This window comes from Vipera ursinii (genome assembly GCF_947247035.1).
Source record: "Vipera ursinii genome assembly, chromosome: 4".
NCBI lineage: Eukaryota > Metazoa > Chordata > Lepidosauria > Squamata > Viperidae > Vipera > Vipera ursinii.
Window position 1 is genome coordinate 119,320,155 of NC_139514.1, and position 18,223 is coordinate 119,338,377.

Below are 18,223 nucleotides of genomic sequence, written 5' to 3' on the forward strand. Positions count from 1 at the left end.
CCATCGCCGGAGCGACGCGCGCGCCGAGCGTCCCACGTGCGGCCCAGCCGAGCCATGGATCTCTGGTACCCTCCGCCTGCCCCGCCGCCGCCGCCTCCCTTCCCAGCCTGGGGCGCCGCCGGGCCCTGGCCGCCGGGCCCGCCCGGGCACTGGCACTGGGCCTCGCCGCCGCCGCCACGCCCAGGTCGGTTCCAGCCCCGGGAGAGCCGCCGACCGCTCAGCTGGGCCGGCCTACCTCACAGGGGGGTGGTTGTGGCAGCGGAGGGAAATGAGGGGAAGCCGGCCGAAGGGAGCCGGAATCCACGCACGGGGCCTTGCCTTTAATAACTGCAACAACAATAGTTATAATAGCTGTGAGTGGGCTTTTATCCCATCTCCCCCGTCTGGATATTCTGCTCCCTGCCTGGTATTGTACTGTGATTGGGGTGTTTGTGTATGTACGTGTATGTGTATGTGTATATGTACGTAGGGGTGTGTGTATATGCGTGTGTATGTATATACACATATATACATATTTATATACATACACACACACACACACACACACACATGCATTTGTGTGTGTGTGTGTAGTGTGTGTATGTATGTATATATGTGTATACACACACATACACACACACACGGGGTTCACGGTTCTTTCCTGAATAGAACTGCATTTAGATTTCTATTTTATTTCCGTTTATTTATTTTGTAACGCTTAATTCCGGATTCTGATTGAAGGCAGGCATCATCATTTTGGGGAAGACTGGCAGGTGAAACCAACTGGACTGCCACAAGCTGGAGTCTGTCAAGGCAGGAAGCACAAACAGAAGGTATTGCAACTTGAGAGTAAATTGCATGGTGCCACTTTTCTTTGTATTTCCGATTTCCACAAAAGGAACAGAGGCGTTTTCATAAGCATGCAGTAGAGAGAAAGAGCTGGACTGGTGCAGTGGTTAGAATGCAGCATTGCAGGCTAATTTTGCTGACTGCCAGCAATTCAATCCTGACCAGCTCAAGGCTGACTCGGCCTCCCATCTTTCCAAGGTCAATAAAGTGAGAACCCAGATTGTTGGGGGGCTGACTCTAAACCGCTTAGAGAGGGCTGTAAAGCATTGCAAACCGATATATATGACTTAGTGCTGCTGCTATTATTATTTTTTATATATATGTATATGTATGTATGATGACGGATGGGATTTCGTCGAAACGTTGCGCCTACACCTTTAGTTCTACGCGGGGAAAAACCCGAAAAACCAAGGATCCACATACAGGCACCCGCGAAAACCTCAGAAAACATATATATATATATATATATATATATATATATATATATATATATATATATATATATATATATATATATATATATATAATTTATATGCCGCCCTTCTCCCTAAAGACTCAGGGTGGCTCACAACAATAAAAAATTCAAAAACACAGAATACAAAGATTAAAAAAGAATTAAACAATAAATACAAAAATAAAGGACAATTTAAGCCGATAAAAAACCAAATTTAAAAAACCATGATCAGTCCAGGCCCGCTTGTTGGAACAACCATGTCTTCAGGTCGCGGCGGAAGGACCAAAGGTCAGGGGCCATCCGCAGCTCCGGAGGCAGTTCATTCCAGAGGGTCGGCGCGCCCACAGAGAAGGCTCTCCCCCTGGGGGTCGCTAGCTGGCATTGCCTGGCTGACAGCACCCTGAGGAGGCTGACTCTGTTACTGCTGAGCTGTTTGGTACTATTACTATCCTTACATATTTATCCCAATTTTATAGTTGTTAGCATTGTGGACATAGGAACATACCATGTGTGGTAAATGCTCTTTTGTTATGAAAAAGAGAACTTGACCTCCCTTTGTAACTGCTGGGCTTGTTTCCCTACTACTGAGGAAGAATAAAAATAATGCCATAGTAATGGTGATTCAGTAGCCTATCATGATGTCATGTTAAGCTATCATTTAATTCTAATTGCACAAAAAGTACAGAACCTGGGTGAAATAGAGTTCTCTCCCAAGAGGAAATCAACAAGAATCTAGGGCAGGGGTCTTCAAACTTGGCCCTTTTATGAGTTGTGGACTTCCAACTCCCAGAATTCCTCAGCCAATATGCCTGGCTGAGGAATTCTGGGAGTTGAAGTCCACAAGTCATAATAAAAGGGCCACGTTTGAAGACCCCTCATCTAGGGATTCACTGGATTTGGTATTGATTGATTGATTGATTGATTGATTGATTGAATTCATTTGCTACCCATCTTGTATCAAATGACTCTGGGCAGCTTCCGGCTTCTTTGGCTTATAATTGATGTAAAAAAGGATTTAATTCGTCAATTAATTGGATTGCTTGATTTATATATAACACCAGTGCGATGGAGAAGAATATTCAAGATTCAATTTTAAAACCACAAATATTAGCGGAGAAGTGCAAAGTATTAAATGTCACTGAGAAAGACAACTGACTCCTGTGAACGACCCAGTAGTGAATTCTTTTTCGATTATGATTCTTGGTTTACAGGTAACACCAACAGTTTATTAAAGTGAAACCAGCTTTAATTCTCCTCCTGGCTACAGAGATGGGCGTGGATAATCCTAGAAGCATAAATTAACCTCATTCTGTTTGTACATCTGGGACTGAACTATTTGTTGTTGTGTTTAGTTGTTTTGATAAGTCACCTATTCATCACAAAAGGAACAAACTGCACGCATAACACACCCTTCCCTTTCCTTCAAGGATGGCTGCAATAAGATTGAAGCTTTTTCTTTATGCTTTGATTAACTGCAGATAAGCACTTTGTCCAAAGGCTAAACCGTGCCTAATTTTAACAATGGATTCTTTAAAACAAACTAGTTTCACAGGCCATAATTTGAAGTTGTTTTGTTTCGCTAAAACGGTTCAGATTGGGGGCACTTTTATTATTTTGGCAAGCAAAGCAGGAAAGGAAGCAAAGACGAGAGTCATTTTGGTCAACTGGTTAAGGCGCCAGACTAGAAAATGGGAGACAGAGAGTTCTAGTCCCACTTTAGCCATGAAAGCCTAAAGAGGAGGGAGAAGCTATTTTGAATATTTTCGTCACCTTGAGTTATTTGTAAAAATAATAAAGGCAGGATACAAACAAATAAAATATTCTAGACTCTTGTCAAAGATATGCAAATGATATCACTCTAATGGCAGAAAGTGAAGAAGAACTAAGGAGCCTCTTGTTGCGGGTGAAGGAGAGTACAAAAGTTGGGTTGAAACTCAACATTAAGAAAACCAAGGTCATGGCATCCGGCCCTCTCAATTCCTGGCAAATAGATGGGGAAGAAATGGAGGTAGTGACAGAATTTATTTTCCTGGCCTGCAAGATCACCGCGGATGGGGACTGTAGACAAGAAATTAAAAGACGCTTGCTCCTGGGGAGGAAAGCAATGGCAAATCTAGACAGCACCCTAAAAAGCAGAGACATCACCCTGTCAACAAAAGTGCATATAGTCAAGGCTATGGTCTTCCCAGTTGCAATGTATGGCAGTGAAAGTTGGTCCATAAGAAAGGCTGAGCGCCAAAGAATGGAGGCCTTTGAACTCTGGTGCTGGAGAAGACTCCTGCAAGTCCCTTGGACTGCAAGGCGATCAAACCGGTCAGTCCTAGAGGAGATCAACCCTGACTGCTCTTTGGAAGGCCAGATCCTGAAGCTAAAACTCAAATACTTTGGCCACCTAAGGAGAAGGAAGGACTCACTGGAGAAGAGCCTAATGCTGGGGAAGATCGAGGGCAAGAGAAGAAGGGGACGACAGAGAATGAGGTGGCTGGATGGAGTCCCTGAAGCAGTAAGCATGAGCCTAAATGGACTCGAGAAGATAGTAGAGGACAGGAAGGCCTGGAGGAACGTTGTCCATGGGGTCGCGATGGGTCGGACACGACTTCGCATATAACAACAACAACAAGACTCATCATTTTGCTGGAGACATGTTAGCAGAGTGATCCTGGTCTCATTTTGTCCACCTATTTGCTCTGATTGTTTTCAAAGACCACCTGAAATTACTCATTCTTGGAATAAACCATGGTTGGTCGTGATGACCGAATGTCACCTTCATAAGCTTATATTTAAAGGTTGATAACATTGCTTCAGCACCAGCACGTGGCATCCTTTGGGATGGTTTGTGATGCCAGCGATGGCATGTTGTTGTTTTGCATTCGTTGTAAGGCCCTTCGAATAGGGCCAGTCCCACAACTCGGCATTAATGCCTCTTTTCTTTTTTTATAGAACAAGAAGAGAAAGGAACCTGTGTTTACCCATTATTGTGATACCTGTGATCGTGGCTTTAAAAACAAGGAGAAATATGAGGAACACACCTCTCAGCACAAGCAGGTGTGTTATAATAGCTGTAGGCAGCCATTGCACAAATTGGAACAAATTATTGAGTTGAATAATCGTCTAACCTTTCCAAGCTGGTGTGGAAGCTTGAAACAGGAGCCTGTTTCACACATAAGCACTGCAAGGCAGGATTTTGGTTTGTTCCACCTTGGGTGATAATTTTCCTTCCAGCTGGAAGAGAAGCCCCTTTTCCAGAAATGACATTTGGTGTCCTAGGTAACACCAGACTTGGTTTCCGTAGATTTACAACTACATTCTGTAGAATTCCAGCTATAAATAGGAGAGGTTACTGAAGTGACCCACGCCTATGTAGTTTGAAAATTTAAATTTATTTCAGTCTTTGATGTCAAGATTTGGAATAATGATTATCACAGGTTGCTCAGGTAAGCTAGAATTAAGTAGCAAACTTCCCTGGAATTAAGAGTATAAATGCATTTTGAAATAAGAGGAGAACGAGTAGCGATGAGGATGCAGAAGAAGTAAAGGGAGAGGGGGGGGGGAAAGGCAGAAATCAAATTGTAATTTCAATATGTACTGCCCCTTTTTTAGCTTGCTAAACTGATTTTAATGTCTTTATTCTTTCAGTGTACTGAAGATGGCTGTAACTTTAGAGCGCATGAGAAACTGGTTCAGATCCATTGGAAAAATGTACGTATTTGCCTGGTTCAGATTAATAACTCTTTTCTAGGAATTTTTCTTGTGAGTTTTCCTATCTTATACATCTTGGAGGTTTTTTTGGGAATTTGCCCAACGTATCTGCAAGTGTTTGTCAAACAGTTACAGTGAATAAACAGGAGAACACCTTTGTGGAACTGTTTTGAAGGCTGAGCAGTGAGCTTTGGGCATGTTGTGATACTGCTTTAAAAAAACCTTCAGTAATGCGACCAACTAACCCCTCTAATGGCAGAAAGTGAAGAGGAACTAAAGAGCCTCTTGTTGTGGGTGAAGAAGGAGAGTGCAAAACTTGGGTTGAAACTTAACATTAAGAAAACCAAGATCATGGCATCCGGCCCTCTCAATTCCTGGCAAATAGGTGGGGAAGAAATGGAGGTAGTGACAGATTTTATTTTGCTGGGCTCCAAGATCACTGCAGATGGGGACTGTAGCCAAGAAATTAAAAGATGCTTGCTCCTTGGGAGGAAAGCCATGGCAAATCTAGACAGCACTCTAAAAAGCAGAGCCATCACCCTGGCAACAAAAGTGTGTATAGTCAAGGCTATGGTCTTCCCAGTTGCAATGTATGGCTGTGAAAGTTGGACCACAAGAAAGGCTGAGCGCCAAAGAATTGAGGCCTTTGAACTCTGGTACTGGAGAAGTCTCCTGCGAGTCCCTTGGACTGCAAGGCGATCAAACCGGTCAGTCCTAGAGGAGATCAACCCTGACTGCTCTTTAGAAGGCCAGATCCTGAAGCTAAAACTCAAATACTTTGGCCACCTAATGAGAAGGAAGGACTCGCCGGAGAAGAGCCTCATGCTGGGAAAGGTTGAGGGCAAGAGAAGAAGGGGACGACAGAGAATGAGGTGGCTGGATGGAGTCACTGAAGCAGGAGGCGTGAGCCTAAATGGACTCCAGAAGATGGTAGAGGACAGGAAGGCCTGGAGGAACGTTGTCCATGGGGTCGCGATGGGTCGGACACGACTTCGCAGCTAACAACAAAAATGCAACCAATGAAAATTGTCTTGAATCTTGGAAAAGGGAAGGGAAGGAAGGAAGCAAGCTGTAGAAGCAGTTCAGAGATTTGATTTAGTACTGTTGATAATATCCACCAATCTATAATCTCATTTCCTATGCATATTCATGTCAGATATTCCAGAACCTGATCACTGAGGTAAGAGAAGCCAATAACAAGATCTTCTTGATCATCAAATATTTAAAACACAAAGCAAGCATGATATTAACTAAGGAAAGGAGCGTACGTTGATCTCTTAATGATAATTTAACCCATCGCTCCTTTGATACTTTCACCTTTCGGTCACATTCATTCCCAACTGTTAGGATCCCTCGCTTGTTCTTGTGACCCTTGAACTTTGAGAGAATTGTTCTTCCTCCAGCAAACATGAAACCTTTCAGTTTAATGGAGATTGCCTTCCTGGTTCTCTCCTTCACCGTTTCTGTTTTTCCCCTCCCTATCCTTTTTGAGCAAATCTATTCCAGAAAGCGAATTCTCTCTCGCTTCCTGCCAAGCTATACCTGTATAGAACAGACATCGACAGGGGTGGCTTTTATGCTCCGGATTCTCAAGGGAGACGTTTTTATTTATTTATTTATTTAAATTTTTATACCGCCCTATTCCTGAAGGACTCAGGGCGGTTTACAGGGCAGCATAAAGTACAATATAAAAATAGTATAAATTAAAATAGATTAAATTACATAAGCCCAACCATTAAAACAATATTAAAAGCTAAAACCCCTTCAGTCCAGGCCTGATAGATCGAAAAACCAGGTTTTCAGATCCCGGCGAAATGAACGCAGATCGGGGGCGGTCCGAAGTTCCACCGGTAAACCATTCCAAAGGGCAGGCGCGCCCACAGAGAACGCCCTCCCCCTGGGCATCACCCGTTTTGCCCTCCTCCTCTCGCGAATCACACAGGTTTTAAAACCCAGCAGCCTTCCCTCCGAAGAGTTACACCTATTTCGCTTCAGAAAGGCTTTGGAAGAGATTGCACTGCCTTCCATTACTGTCCACGAGAGAAATACAGTAGAAACAGGAGCCATTGTGGCTGTTTTCTCCAATCTTATTTTGCTTTTTTTTTAAACAAATTATTTTAAAGAGAGCTGCACGTTTCCTCTTGCACTGAGATGTTTCCGTGTCTTCCTCCTCAGATGCACTCTCCCGGTGCCAAGCGGATCAAGTTAGATACCCCAGATGAAATTGCTAGGTGGAGGGAAGAAAGGAGAAAGTAAGTAGGACTTCATTGGTAACGATACAAATGCCGGTTTATTAATGGCAGAAGAGGAAGTGCGCGCTTTTCCCCTTGCTTCCTTTTTTTTTCTCTCCCCCAAACTACTCTCTCTTCTCTCTCTCCGATTTGCAGAACGTAAATTTAATTTGCAGGATTTTTATTTTTCCTGGAGCAATTCTCAACTTGCCACCACAACCGAGCCCAAAATTGACGTTGCTAAGCGAGACAGTTGTTAAGAGAATTTTGCCCCATTTTATGACCTCTCTTGCCACGCTTCTTAAGCGGGTCACTGCAGCTGTTAAGTTAGTCACATCGTTGTTAAGTGGATCCGGCTTCCCCCTTGATTTTGCTCATCAGAAAGTCGCAAAAGGGGATCACGTGACCCCCCCCCCGGGACTCTGCAACTGGCATGAGTCCATGCCAGTTGCCAAGCATCCAAATTTTGATCACGTGACCCTGGGGATGCTGCAACGGTCCTAAGTGTGAAAAACGGTCCTAGGTCCCTTTTTTCGGTGCCGTTGTGAGTTCAAACGGACGCTAAACAGTCGGCTGCAAGTTGAGGACTGTCTGTAATAGAGGAAAGCTGATTTAAGGTTGTGAAGAGCCCCCAAAATGAATGAATGTAGCAATCTGATTGATGGTGAGGCCCAATGGTCAAATCCACTGAGCATTTTATTGCCCTAAATGGATTGCTTAACTAAGCATCTTCTGCATCTTCTGGCTGTAGAAATTTCCCAACTTTGGCAAACATCGAAAAGAAGAAAGCTTTGAAGGTGGAAAAAGAATGTCGGGGAGAAGTGCTGACAACGCTACAATTTGGGTAAGATTTGTTACAACCTCTTGGGTCTTCTTAGTAAACTGGGAATGCAACCAGCCAGTCTGTTCCCCCCTGCTTTAAAAAAATAATAATAATCCAATTTTTTGACCTTTCGTGGCCTACGTCGAACTCTTAGGTAATGCTGGAAGCATCATCTTAAAATGGCTGCTGTTTGGGGTGTGTGGCTGTTCTCTGGATGGGTGCAGATTTAAAACCCGCGTCAAGAACCACCACTTCCACTTTTAAAGATTCAGAGGCAGTGCCCTCTTGCCAGAAATTGGCTAAAGGAGAACAGAGTCTCACTCTTCACGCTGGGACAGAGAAATCTTCCGTTGTTCTTCCGGATTGAGATTTCACGTTTGTCGGTTTTTTTTTTCCAGATTCTTGGCTAGAACTGCGAAGGGTGCAGAAGGTCTTGCGAAAAGAATCAGGGATTTGGGGCCTATGTGGAAGATGGTGCTTACTCATCTAATCCGGAAGTGGTCTAGAACCTAAATGTTTTTGTCTTTCAGCAAGATGAAGGGAATGTGGAAGCCTCCAAATGGAGGTTCTAGGCAGCCAGGGAACACACAGAGAAGGACAAATCGGCGCTGGAATAAATCCAGGCATGCTGCTAACAACAAAGGCGTCCCGTCGAACACTTTGACGGGGATCACTTCCGACAGCCCTGAAGCTGAGGAGAAGGTTAGAAGAGAACCTTGTGGAGTTGCAGAAGACCCCATGACACAGAAAGACCCCCTGAGCATCCTGGCCAGTAGCGATCCTGGTAAGACAACTTCTTTTGGTTTAGTTCACACTTCGTTAAGCCACGGTGGAAGAAATTGTGTTTGCGTTTCACCAATAAAGTAAACCCCCGTGCCATTATTTTTTGGGCTCAGAGTTTAAGAGAAATTCAGTTTGAAGGAGAGGGAGAAGAGATTTGGGACTTGAGGCAACCATGTGAAATTGGCAGCATTCGCAATCGCGTAAGGAAAAGAAGTAATCCGTCTGAATGAACCTCTTCAGCGTCTAAAGAGGGATTGAAATAGCTCATGATGTTGGTTAACTAAGACTCTAGAAGGAGACCATGTGAATAAACTAACCTATTACTGTAAGAAAGCTTGTTTGGCTTAAGCCAGGGGTCTTCCAACTTGGCCCTCCTTGGATGACTTCTGGACTTCAACTCCCAGAATTCCTCAGCCAGGCACGCGTGCCTGGCTGAGGAATTCTGGGAGTTGAAGTCCACAAGTCATCCAAGGAAGGCAAAGTTGGAAGACCCCTGCCTTAAGATAAGAATAATTGGTTTGATAAACCAGGAGAACTGTTTGACAGCTAAAAGAAAACCAGACGAACACCACCGGTGCAGAAGAAAAAATTTCACAGCTGCAGTTAAGGAAATCTAAAGGAAAGATATTAAATAAGCTAATAAAGCAAGGCTTTACTTTTTTAAAGAATGATTTATTTAACAATATCGATAAGTGAAGCCAAAAAGATGGTTGCCTTGTAGGTAAAGAGAAGTTATTCCACGCTCTTCTTCTTCTTCTTCTTCTTTTTTTTTTTTTTTTGGTAGTCGTTTAGTAACCTTTTAACCCATAGTAAGGTCACCTGTGATCAAAGCTCCTACATTCCCGCAAGAAAGACCGTGTCCCGCTTGACACCATTTTTAGACGCCCGTGAAGGATTTCCAGAGGGTGTTGTAGATCCTGTGGCTTTGCTGAGAAGCAAAGTGACCACTCGGGCTACGTCGTCCCGTAGACGATCCCTTGCCCGGTCTTGTCTGGAAACTCTTCGTTCCCGATTTCAGCGTGCCTTCTTCCCACAACTCATCCAGCCCTTGAGCCTTCCCAGAGGAAGCCCAAAGTCTCTGCTACCGTGCCACTCACTTTTTAACTCCTCCCCTCTTTGTTTCTGGGGCCACCTCGCCCACGTTTTGCCCGAACGTCGCCAGTGCTAGCTTGCCGTTGGCGTGTCAGGTCAAGCAGTGGATAAAACCGTGTCTTGTCTCTTCCCAGAATCCGACAAAGAGGCGGGGACTTCCAAAGATCAAGCTCTGGAAACTAGCGTTGTTCCGAAACAGGTGACCTCAGCCCTGAGCTCCTTGGTGGTCAACTACGGCAGCTTGTCCGAAAGTGAGAGTGAACGGGACGGTAAGAGCCTTGAGCTGTCTTCCATCCTGGATGTTTAAGGAAGCGGGGGAAATAAAAAGGTGGGGAAAATGATCGCAAAATTGTTGTGGCGGGGGACAGGCTGTCTCTGTAAACCGGTTAGAGAGGGCTGGAAAGCATTGTGAAGCGGTATATAAGTCTTCACTGCTATTGCTCTCCTTCCTTCTCTCCCTCCCTCCCTCCCACGTGCTAATGTAACACAGGTGGTATGCGTCCCACTGGTTGAAGAGCCCTGAAATAGATTATACGTCGTTATGATGACTGATCTATGAAAATGACATATTCAGGCCAAAAGGTTTTTTTTTCATACTGTGCATGCATGACTGACGTGGAGAATTCACCGGAACCAAAGTGCATAGCATTTGTTTAGCTACTTTTAGATGAAGATTAGACCAGTTTATAAAGCATATCAGCTCCTACCACCAGATGGAAGGAACTTGGATTATCTGCTATGAACATTTCTTTATGAATCAGTATTGAGTAAAAAGTTATCTGAGCATAAAATAATTCTATATGAAGAAAATAATAATAACAACATAATAATAATAATAATAATAATAATAATAATAATAATAATAATAATAATAATAAAAAAGTTAGAAGGGATCTTGGAGGTCATCTAGTCCAACCCCTTGCTCAGGCAGGAAAGCCTTATACCATTTCAGACAAATTGTTGTCTAATCTCTCCTTAAAAACTTCCAGTGTTGGAGCATTCACCACTTCTGGAGGCAGGTTGTTCCACTGGTTAATTGTTCTCACTGTCAGGAAGTTTCTCCTTAGTTCCAGGTTGCTTCTCTCCTTGATTAGTTTCCATCCGTTGCTTCTAGTCCTGCCTTCAGGCGCTTTGGAGAATAGCTTGACTCCCTCTTCTTTGGGGCAGCCCCTGAGATACTGGAAGACTGCTATTATGTCACCCCTCACTCTTCTCTTCATTAAACTAGACATTCCCAATTCCAGCAACCGTTCCTTATATGTTTTACCCTCCAGTTCCCTGATCATCTTTGTTGCTCTTCTCTATACTCTTTCCAGAGTCTCAACATCTTTTTACATCGTGGTGACCAAAACTGGATGCAACATTCCAAGTGTGGCCTTACCAAGGCCTTGTAAAGTGGTATTAACCCTTCACGAGATATCTGTCTGATAGCTGTCTGATATTTAGTCTTCAAGCGATGTGATTTTAAACTCATAACAGAACACGCGTTAAATATAAAAGTAGATCCAATGAAGTGCATGGATATCCTTGACACCTTTCTAAGAAATACGAGTAAAATGAGCTTTAATTTTGTGCTAGCCTGTGTTAACTATAACAACGACACCTTGATCCATCCGGTACAAATAAAACCTGCCCTACAATACTCCTATATCTTTTCATCGCTGTTGTTTTTTTTTTTAATTTGGAGTCCTTGCCTATTAATTCGTTGCTGAACCGTTTGGTGTTTGTTTTTGTTTTTAACCCTAGAGTCCGTCGCCCCCTCAGCAAAAACGGTCGCTGAAAATGAGCCCATTTCTAGAACCGTCCCTCAGTCATCCAGTAACTCTCAAAGCCGCACACACGAGAATCACCAGGAAACTCCGGGCGACCCGTGTAACGGGGCCACGTTGGGGAGATGGAAATCGCATTCCAGGAACACGAGGAATCAAAAGAGGCAGAAGAAACCGCTCCCTGCATTGCCAAAGCACCACCCAACTTTGCTAGAAATGGTAAGAGGCCTAACAGTTACAGTAATCACACAACGACATTTGTGGCCTCCCCGTGGTCACTTGATCAAAATTTGGACGCTTCGCCACTGACTCCTATTTATGACGGTTGCAGCGTCCCGGTGATTGTAATTATTTCAATCATTTTAAAGCACTTTTCAGAATCCAGCTGGCCTGGAATTTGGCAGAAATGTTCTTTACGGTTTATTAAATTGCTTATGGTTTGTTACATTACTTTGTTGGTTATTGTTTATTGAGTGTCCATCTCGCTGCGAGGTGAAGGCTCTTAGTAACTTTAAAAAAAAAATTAATCAGATTGAATGAGGACTTGGAATAGACCTCCTGAAAAGCACAGATGTGCCTTTAGCATCATTCCAACATATCAGAAGTAAAATGGAACGTACGAAAAGGTAGCTCTTTTGTGGAAATGCTGATTTAGGCAGACTTTACCCGCAAATTCTTTCCTCAAACTATGCACTGCAAAAACAAGTTGGCTTTATCCAGTATATATTAAGGCAGATTGTTTGGTTTGGGCTGAGTGGGTTGTGTTTATTCAGCCAACTGCTTTTGCGCATGAGATATAAGCTTAGCTGTAGAGCTCAAAAATCTCCTTTGAGGGAAGCCTGATTAACTTGAAACCTCTGTCCTGGGCCTTTTTACACCTGCAAGGCAGGTGAGCAGCTTGCTTCACCCTGCCCCTTCAGAAAGCCTCAGAAGGTTCCGGGCTGTGCCTCAATTTAAAAAAAACTGTGCCTTTCCAGCCTATGGGGCTCAACTCAGATTTATTTATTATACGCATAACAGTAACAAAACATTGCAACGAAAAGCAGCTGCTAAAATTCATGGGGGGGAAAAGTCTCCAGCATCGTCAGTATCACAAAAAAACCAGGTTGACTAATGTGGGTACAGAATGTTAGGAGTAATAGAAAAATTATGGTATAGTAGTGCCATACAATTACTGCATTGCTGTATGCTGTTCGTTTACAACGGGGGTCTTCCAACTTGGCCCTTTTATGACTTGTGGACTTCAACTCCCAGGATTCCACGTGCCCGGCTGGGGAATTCTGGGAGTTGAAGTCGACAAGTCATAAAAGGGCCAAGTTGGAAGACCCCTGGTTTAGAGCAAGAGCACAGGTGTGCATATTTTGAGCATTGCAGTCAGTTCAACATATTTTGCGGCCTGAAAGGGCCATGTTGTAGCTACCTGGACCACGTCTTTGGATATCCTGCTTGAGAAGCTGCTTCCGCAACAGGACGGTTCTTGAATTCCACGTGTGCGCTTAACACAAGTCCCCGTTGTGTAGCACCTGAATGAGGTCTCACAGCTCATCCTATACCCGTGGCCCATTTCATTGTGGCATCTGGTATTAACTCTGTGGGCCAAAGCCAGACCAAAGTGGCCCTCCCACACAGAGCTGCAGTGGGCGATCTCTTTCCATTCCTGGCTGTGCTTCAAAGGTGAAACTCTGCTCTGGGTTGAAAACGCATTTGCTGAGGTTGCTTGTTTGTAACACAGGCAGTCCTTGACTTACAACAGACATGTCAAACACAAGGCCCGGGGGCCAGATCCGGCCCGCGAAGTGGTTTCATGCAGCCGTGAAGCCATCCTGGAAACAGAGAGGGAACGGCCCCCACTGCCTTGGCCCCTGCCCAGAGACCCTCCTTCTGCCAGAGACCCTCAGATCTGTCCCACTCCTGCCCAGGCCCCCATAGGCACCCTTGATGCCAACGATGTAGAGCTGGCCACGCCCACCCAGTAGGCCATACACACTCTAGCCACGCCCACCCAGTAGGCCACACCCACCCAGGCCACACCCACCCGGCCCCCTTAGGGCAACCGCCATGTTGATGCGGCCCTCAATAAAATTGAGTTTGACACCCCTGACTTACATCAATTCATTAGTGGCCGTTTTAAGTTACAACAGCACTGGAAAGAGTGACTTGTGACCGTTTTTTCGCACTTAACAACCGTCGCAGCAACCCTGCGGTCACATGATCAAAATTACAGCGTCCCGGGGTCACGTGGGGCCCCTTTTTGTGGACCTTCCAACCAGCAAAGTCAACGGGGGAAGCCGGATTCACTTAAAGAATGTGTCACTCACTTGCCAAATTCACTTAACAACCGTGTTACTAGCTTTGCCGGATTCGCTTAACAACCGTGTTACCAGCTTAATAACTGCAGTGATTGACTTAACAAACTGGTGAGAAAGCATCGTCAAATGGGGCAAAACTCACCTCAGCTGTCTCGCTTAGCCACAGAAAATTAGGGCTTGGTTGTCGTAAGTCAAGAACTACCCTTCCTTTGCGCCTTTGTTTTAATACAGCCTTTTGGAGACTATAACAGACGTTCGGCTTTTTCTTCCTTCACCCCACAGCTTCTGGCAAAGGACATTCGTCGCGAAAGGAACGTGATCCTCCAGTGCATCCGCTACATTCTGCAGAGCGAGGGCCTCGGCCTCCACTTCGGGAGCAATTCAGACACTCCGTCGGATGGCAAGGCAACTCCTGAGCGCGCACACAAGCTGGCAGCAGCCGGGCCTTGCCAATGCATCCACTTTCGCGGCTCGGACCAGAACGAAACAGAGCCGAGCGAAGCGTTTCCAAGCAAGGAAGTCTCTGCTTCTCCTGCCGTTGATGAGGATGTTTGGGAATCTACAGGGATGGCTGGTGAAGACGACTAATAATTATATTTTATTTTATTTTATTTTTTAACCTATGCGTGGGTAACCGTTACCCACCTTCGGATGCTTGCTGAGACTCCTTAGACTGTAGATTGCATCCAAAGAATTTAAATTAACTCTGGAGGGAAAGCGAAAACTCGGTTATGACATTATGACCTTGCAATACCGTTCTTCAGGGATTCGGGTTTTTCCGCTTACTGTAAGTGTGAATAAAAATCATATCAATACTGTTTTATTTACCTGTTATGTCGGGGATGGCCACAAGGTGTGGTCAAAAAAAGGTAGTAGCCACGATGGGAGCTGTGTCTGTATTTTCAGGGTGTCACCCTCAACGTATCATCTTTGTGCTGTTTTTAGATTTACCAAAATAATATTAGCAGTTTCATGTGATACTAAAAATCTCTTTATCAGCAACAAGCTTTATTATATTAAAAGAAAAACATATGCAAGAGAAAAGCTTCAGGAAGTATTCTGCCGTAACGTACGTAGCTTGAAAATAATGGGCACATTCTGCAAATGTTTTGGGTTTGATCTTTATGGCTGCTTTGCTCTCATTCCTGTGGTGGAAAATGTTCATCGGGGAACGAAAACATGAGGAAAGTGTTTTATTTGCTCAGATTAGAGTCCGTTGATCGGGCAATCTTCCCTGCCCTTCGTATGCTCTGGTTTTAAAGTTGTAATACATGTGAAATATTGTTTGAAATAAGAGAACGCAGGGTAACAAAAAAAATAAACTTGCATCCCTCTAAATATTTGGACAGAGATCTTGAGAATATCCCGAGTGTGAATAGATTTGCACTCAAAACAGCCTGCCGCAAATAAGTCTAAGCTGAGTGGGACATAGCTCAGCACATAAGGTTGAATTTTGGGAGTTACTGCTGCACTTTGATTATTTTTTTTATCATTATGAATTTTTAGCTTGTAAATTAATATTCAGGGTGCTTTTTGAAGAGAAATGGAAACAAATCTCAAGTGCAATTGAGTTTGAAGCAATGATGATGGTGATAATATAATAATAATAATATATTATTATTATTAATAATAATAGCATATTCCTGACTCCTTCGTTATTTTCACAGCTAACAAGTCCCAATAAACGTTGCCTTTTCTGTCTTGAATCTCTAGGGCACAACTGAAAAATATCAAAGGATAAAATAGGCGTAGTACTTTGTGACTGCTGAAAAAGAAAGAAAGAACGTAAAATTGGGTTGTTTGCCTGATGATTCCCTTAAAGACTGGCAGAACTTACCCCTGTCATTCTGGTATCAGATTACTGTCGTAAATCGAGGATTAATCTGTAAAGCCTTCTGATCTGTCTATTGAGCCAGCCGGCCTTGGTGCCTTTAATACGGGCTTCAGCCTATGGACTGAAGTAGATCCTGGTCCTACTAACCTTTGAGTGCCTTTTAGCTACTGAATATTTTCTTGTCACACAGCTACGGCCTTTGACCAATGTTGTTTGTGAGGTTCACGCTCACTTCCACTCTGTTGTGATTCAGGGTCAGCCTGTGGGTTCGGCAGTTGGGTCGGACGACTCAGAGGAGGGGGGGGGGTGTTGAAGAGCTTGATGAGAGCCCCCAGCCAGGCCCCTCTCATCTGGTCACAATGCAGACCCAGCTGCGTGAGCCTGACAGCGTGGATGAAGATGACCCACAGCTGGCCCTGTTCAAGGACGCCCGACGCAGGAGGCAGTCAGTCAGGAGTAAACAGAGGGAGGCAATGGGGCACCTCGGAAGGAGGCAGAGAGAAGCCACGCCCTGAACTGTATAAAAGGGGAATGCGTGGGAGGGCTGGTTTGCTGAAGGCAACCGCTTGGATTGTTCCTGTTTCTTAGCTCGTGTTTTATGGTTGGTGTCTTGTCTTGCTCTGTTTTATGTGAATAAATTTGGCAGGCTTTATTCCAGCCTCTTGCCGTTTGTAAAGGGGTTGTCCCTGCTTTTGCTGCAGGGCCAGTAGCAGGCTGGTACAGAACACACTCGTGTTCCAGGTATGATTCCAGTTGCAAACGTTCAAGAAGAATCGCAAGCACTGGAGGTTTTCAAAAACAGACTGGGTAACCATTTGTCTCCTGCCTTGGGCAGGGGGTTGGACTAGAAGACCTCCGAGGTCCCTTCTGTCTCTTATTATTCTATGTTCTATCTTCCAAAACCTACTGGGAGTTGCTTCCACGAAAGCTATCCCAACAGAAAGAAGAAAGGTCCGCTCCAGAGTTAAAAATTCACAAACCCACTAAGACCCGCTTTAGAAAGTGTGTGTGCGTGTGTGGGGAAGATGTTTAAAAAGTCATTAAAATCGTGAAACATTTGTCTGGATACAGAAAAACAGAACAAAACAGGAAGCAGAATGTGATTTTACTTTGTGTCCTTAAACCTGCATTGTTAGAACATTCATGCCCATTTTGTCTCCAAATATGCCAGGCTGCTCAGTCCACACACACCCTTTTAAGAACGTATTGGATAGTTTGTGATGGTTTTCCTTTTAGACGGCATTGTTGTGTGCTCAATTGTGTATTGTTTTCCACAGCTATGGTAACCCTATCTTGGCGTGGATCAAAGGCTAATAAAATTGTGAATTGCTGGCAGTGCCATCTTCAATTAAATTCGAGAACTTCAAGGCAGGCCAAAAAAAGAAGAAGAAAAATGGGTTTCGTTTTCTGAAAGCGGAAAACAATCGTCTTATTTTATGCCAAGTCAGCGATTAAAGGTGGTGTCTGTCTCTGCAGCCTAGCAGAACTGGTAAAATTAACTTGTTTGCTTAAAATAAAAAAACAACCATTACATCTATGGGTGCCTGGAAACCCCCTTTTTTTGCTGGAAAAGAATAAATGAATTTGTGGTTTATAGTTTGAGTATTAAAAAGGGAAGCTTACCAAAAACGAAATTACAAGAATGGATAAAAGATAAATTAATGTATGATGACTGACAAAAAGATTGGAAATACTTCCTTCCTTCCTTCCTTCCTTCCTTCCTTCCTTCCTTCCTTCCTTCCTTCCTTCCTTCCCTCCCTTCCCTTCCCTTCCCCTCCCTTCTTTCCCGTCCCCTTCCTTCCTTCTTTCCTTTTCATCCCTGCCACCCTCCCTTCCTTCCTTCCTACAGTATTTCCATTTTCCTTCTCTTATTCACTATTATTTTTCTTTGTTATTTTTTTACTACATTCATTTTTTAAAAAAAAAAACCCTTCCGTAAGAGAGGCAGAAGGAGAGAGAAATAACATTGTTAGCCTGCGGACTTCGCTGCCACAGGGTCACTAAGACATTTTGAGAGAGGATTGGTTAAATGCACGGAGGACAGTATCAATCTCAAGATGGGTCCCGTTGTGGGTAGCGTGCAAACCCCCCAACAGCAGTTTAGGGGTGCAATCGAAACATCAACGTCTTCTATTACGATCCTAGATCAGAAGATTGTAAATTTTAAAATATAAATTACAGGTGGAGGGGAGAATGAAATTAATTTGAGGGTGTCCATCTTTGCTGCCATGAGTAGCAACTCTCCTGGTTATCAATTCTCAATTCTGTTGGGGATTGCTGGAGGCTTACCTTTGGAGATCTCTGTCGTAGTGGCAACAAAGGAGGGCGTCGTCCATTTTTTCCTATGTCTCCGGAATCACAAGGACACAAGATTTCATGTCTGGCTGTTTAATTGTGTCTG

The 18,223-nt window shown here is 44.0% G+C and overlaps 1 protein-coding gene across 2 annotated transcripts; it reads left to right on the forward strand.

Annotated features, from left to right (window-relative positions):
* The first annotated feature begins 23 nt into the window (after positions 1 to 23).
* NUFIP1 (nuclear FMR1 interacting protein 1) lies at positions 24 to 14,806 on the forward strand. 2 transcript variants are annotated; one of them, XM_083362332.1, is made up of 10 exons: positions 24 to 184; positions 721 to 812; positions 4,223 to 4,327; positions 4,919 to 4,981; positions 7,157 to 7,233; positions 7,964 to 8,056; positions 8,566 to 8,819; positions 10,045 to 10,179; positions 11,657 to 11,898; positions 14,271 to 14,806. In XM_083362332.1, the coding sequence occupies exons 1-10, from the start codon at positions 55 to 57 to the stop codon at positions 14,574 to 14,576; spliced, it is 1,497 nt and encodes a 498-aa protein (XP_083218458.1). In that variant the 5' UTR covers positions 24 to 54; the 3' UTR covers positions 14,577 to 14,806. The 2 variants fall into 2 exon arrangements, with proteins under 2 accessions (XP_083218458.1, XP_083218459.1); XM_083362333.1 differs by lacking the exon at positions 10,045 to 10,179.
* Positions 14,807 to 18,223: the final 3,417 nt, after the last annotated feature.

What these genes read in the sequence shown, in the direction of transcription:
- NUFIP1 (XM_083362332.1), top strand. Translation starts at nt 55, where the DNA reads ATGGATCTCTGGTACCCTCCGCCTGCCCCGCCGCCGCCGCCTCCCTTC. An exon ending in TTCAGATCCATTGGAAAAAT is followed by an intron (nt 4,982 to 7,156) that starts GTACGTATTTGC and finishes CTTCCTCCTCAG; the next exon opens with ATGCACTCTCCCGGTGCCAA. An exon ending in AAGTGAGAGTGAACGGGACG is followed by an intron (nt 10,180 to 11,656) that starts GTAAGAGCCTTG and finishes TTTTAACCCTAG; the next exon opens with AGTCCGTCGCCCCCTCAGCA.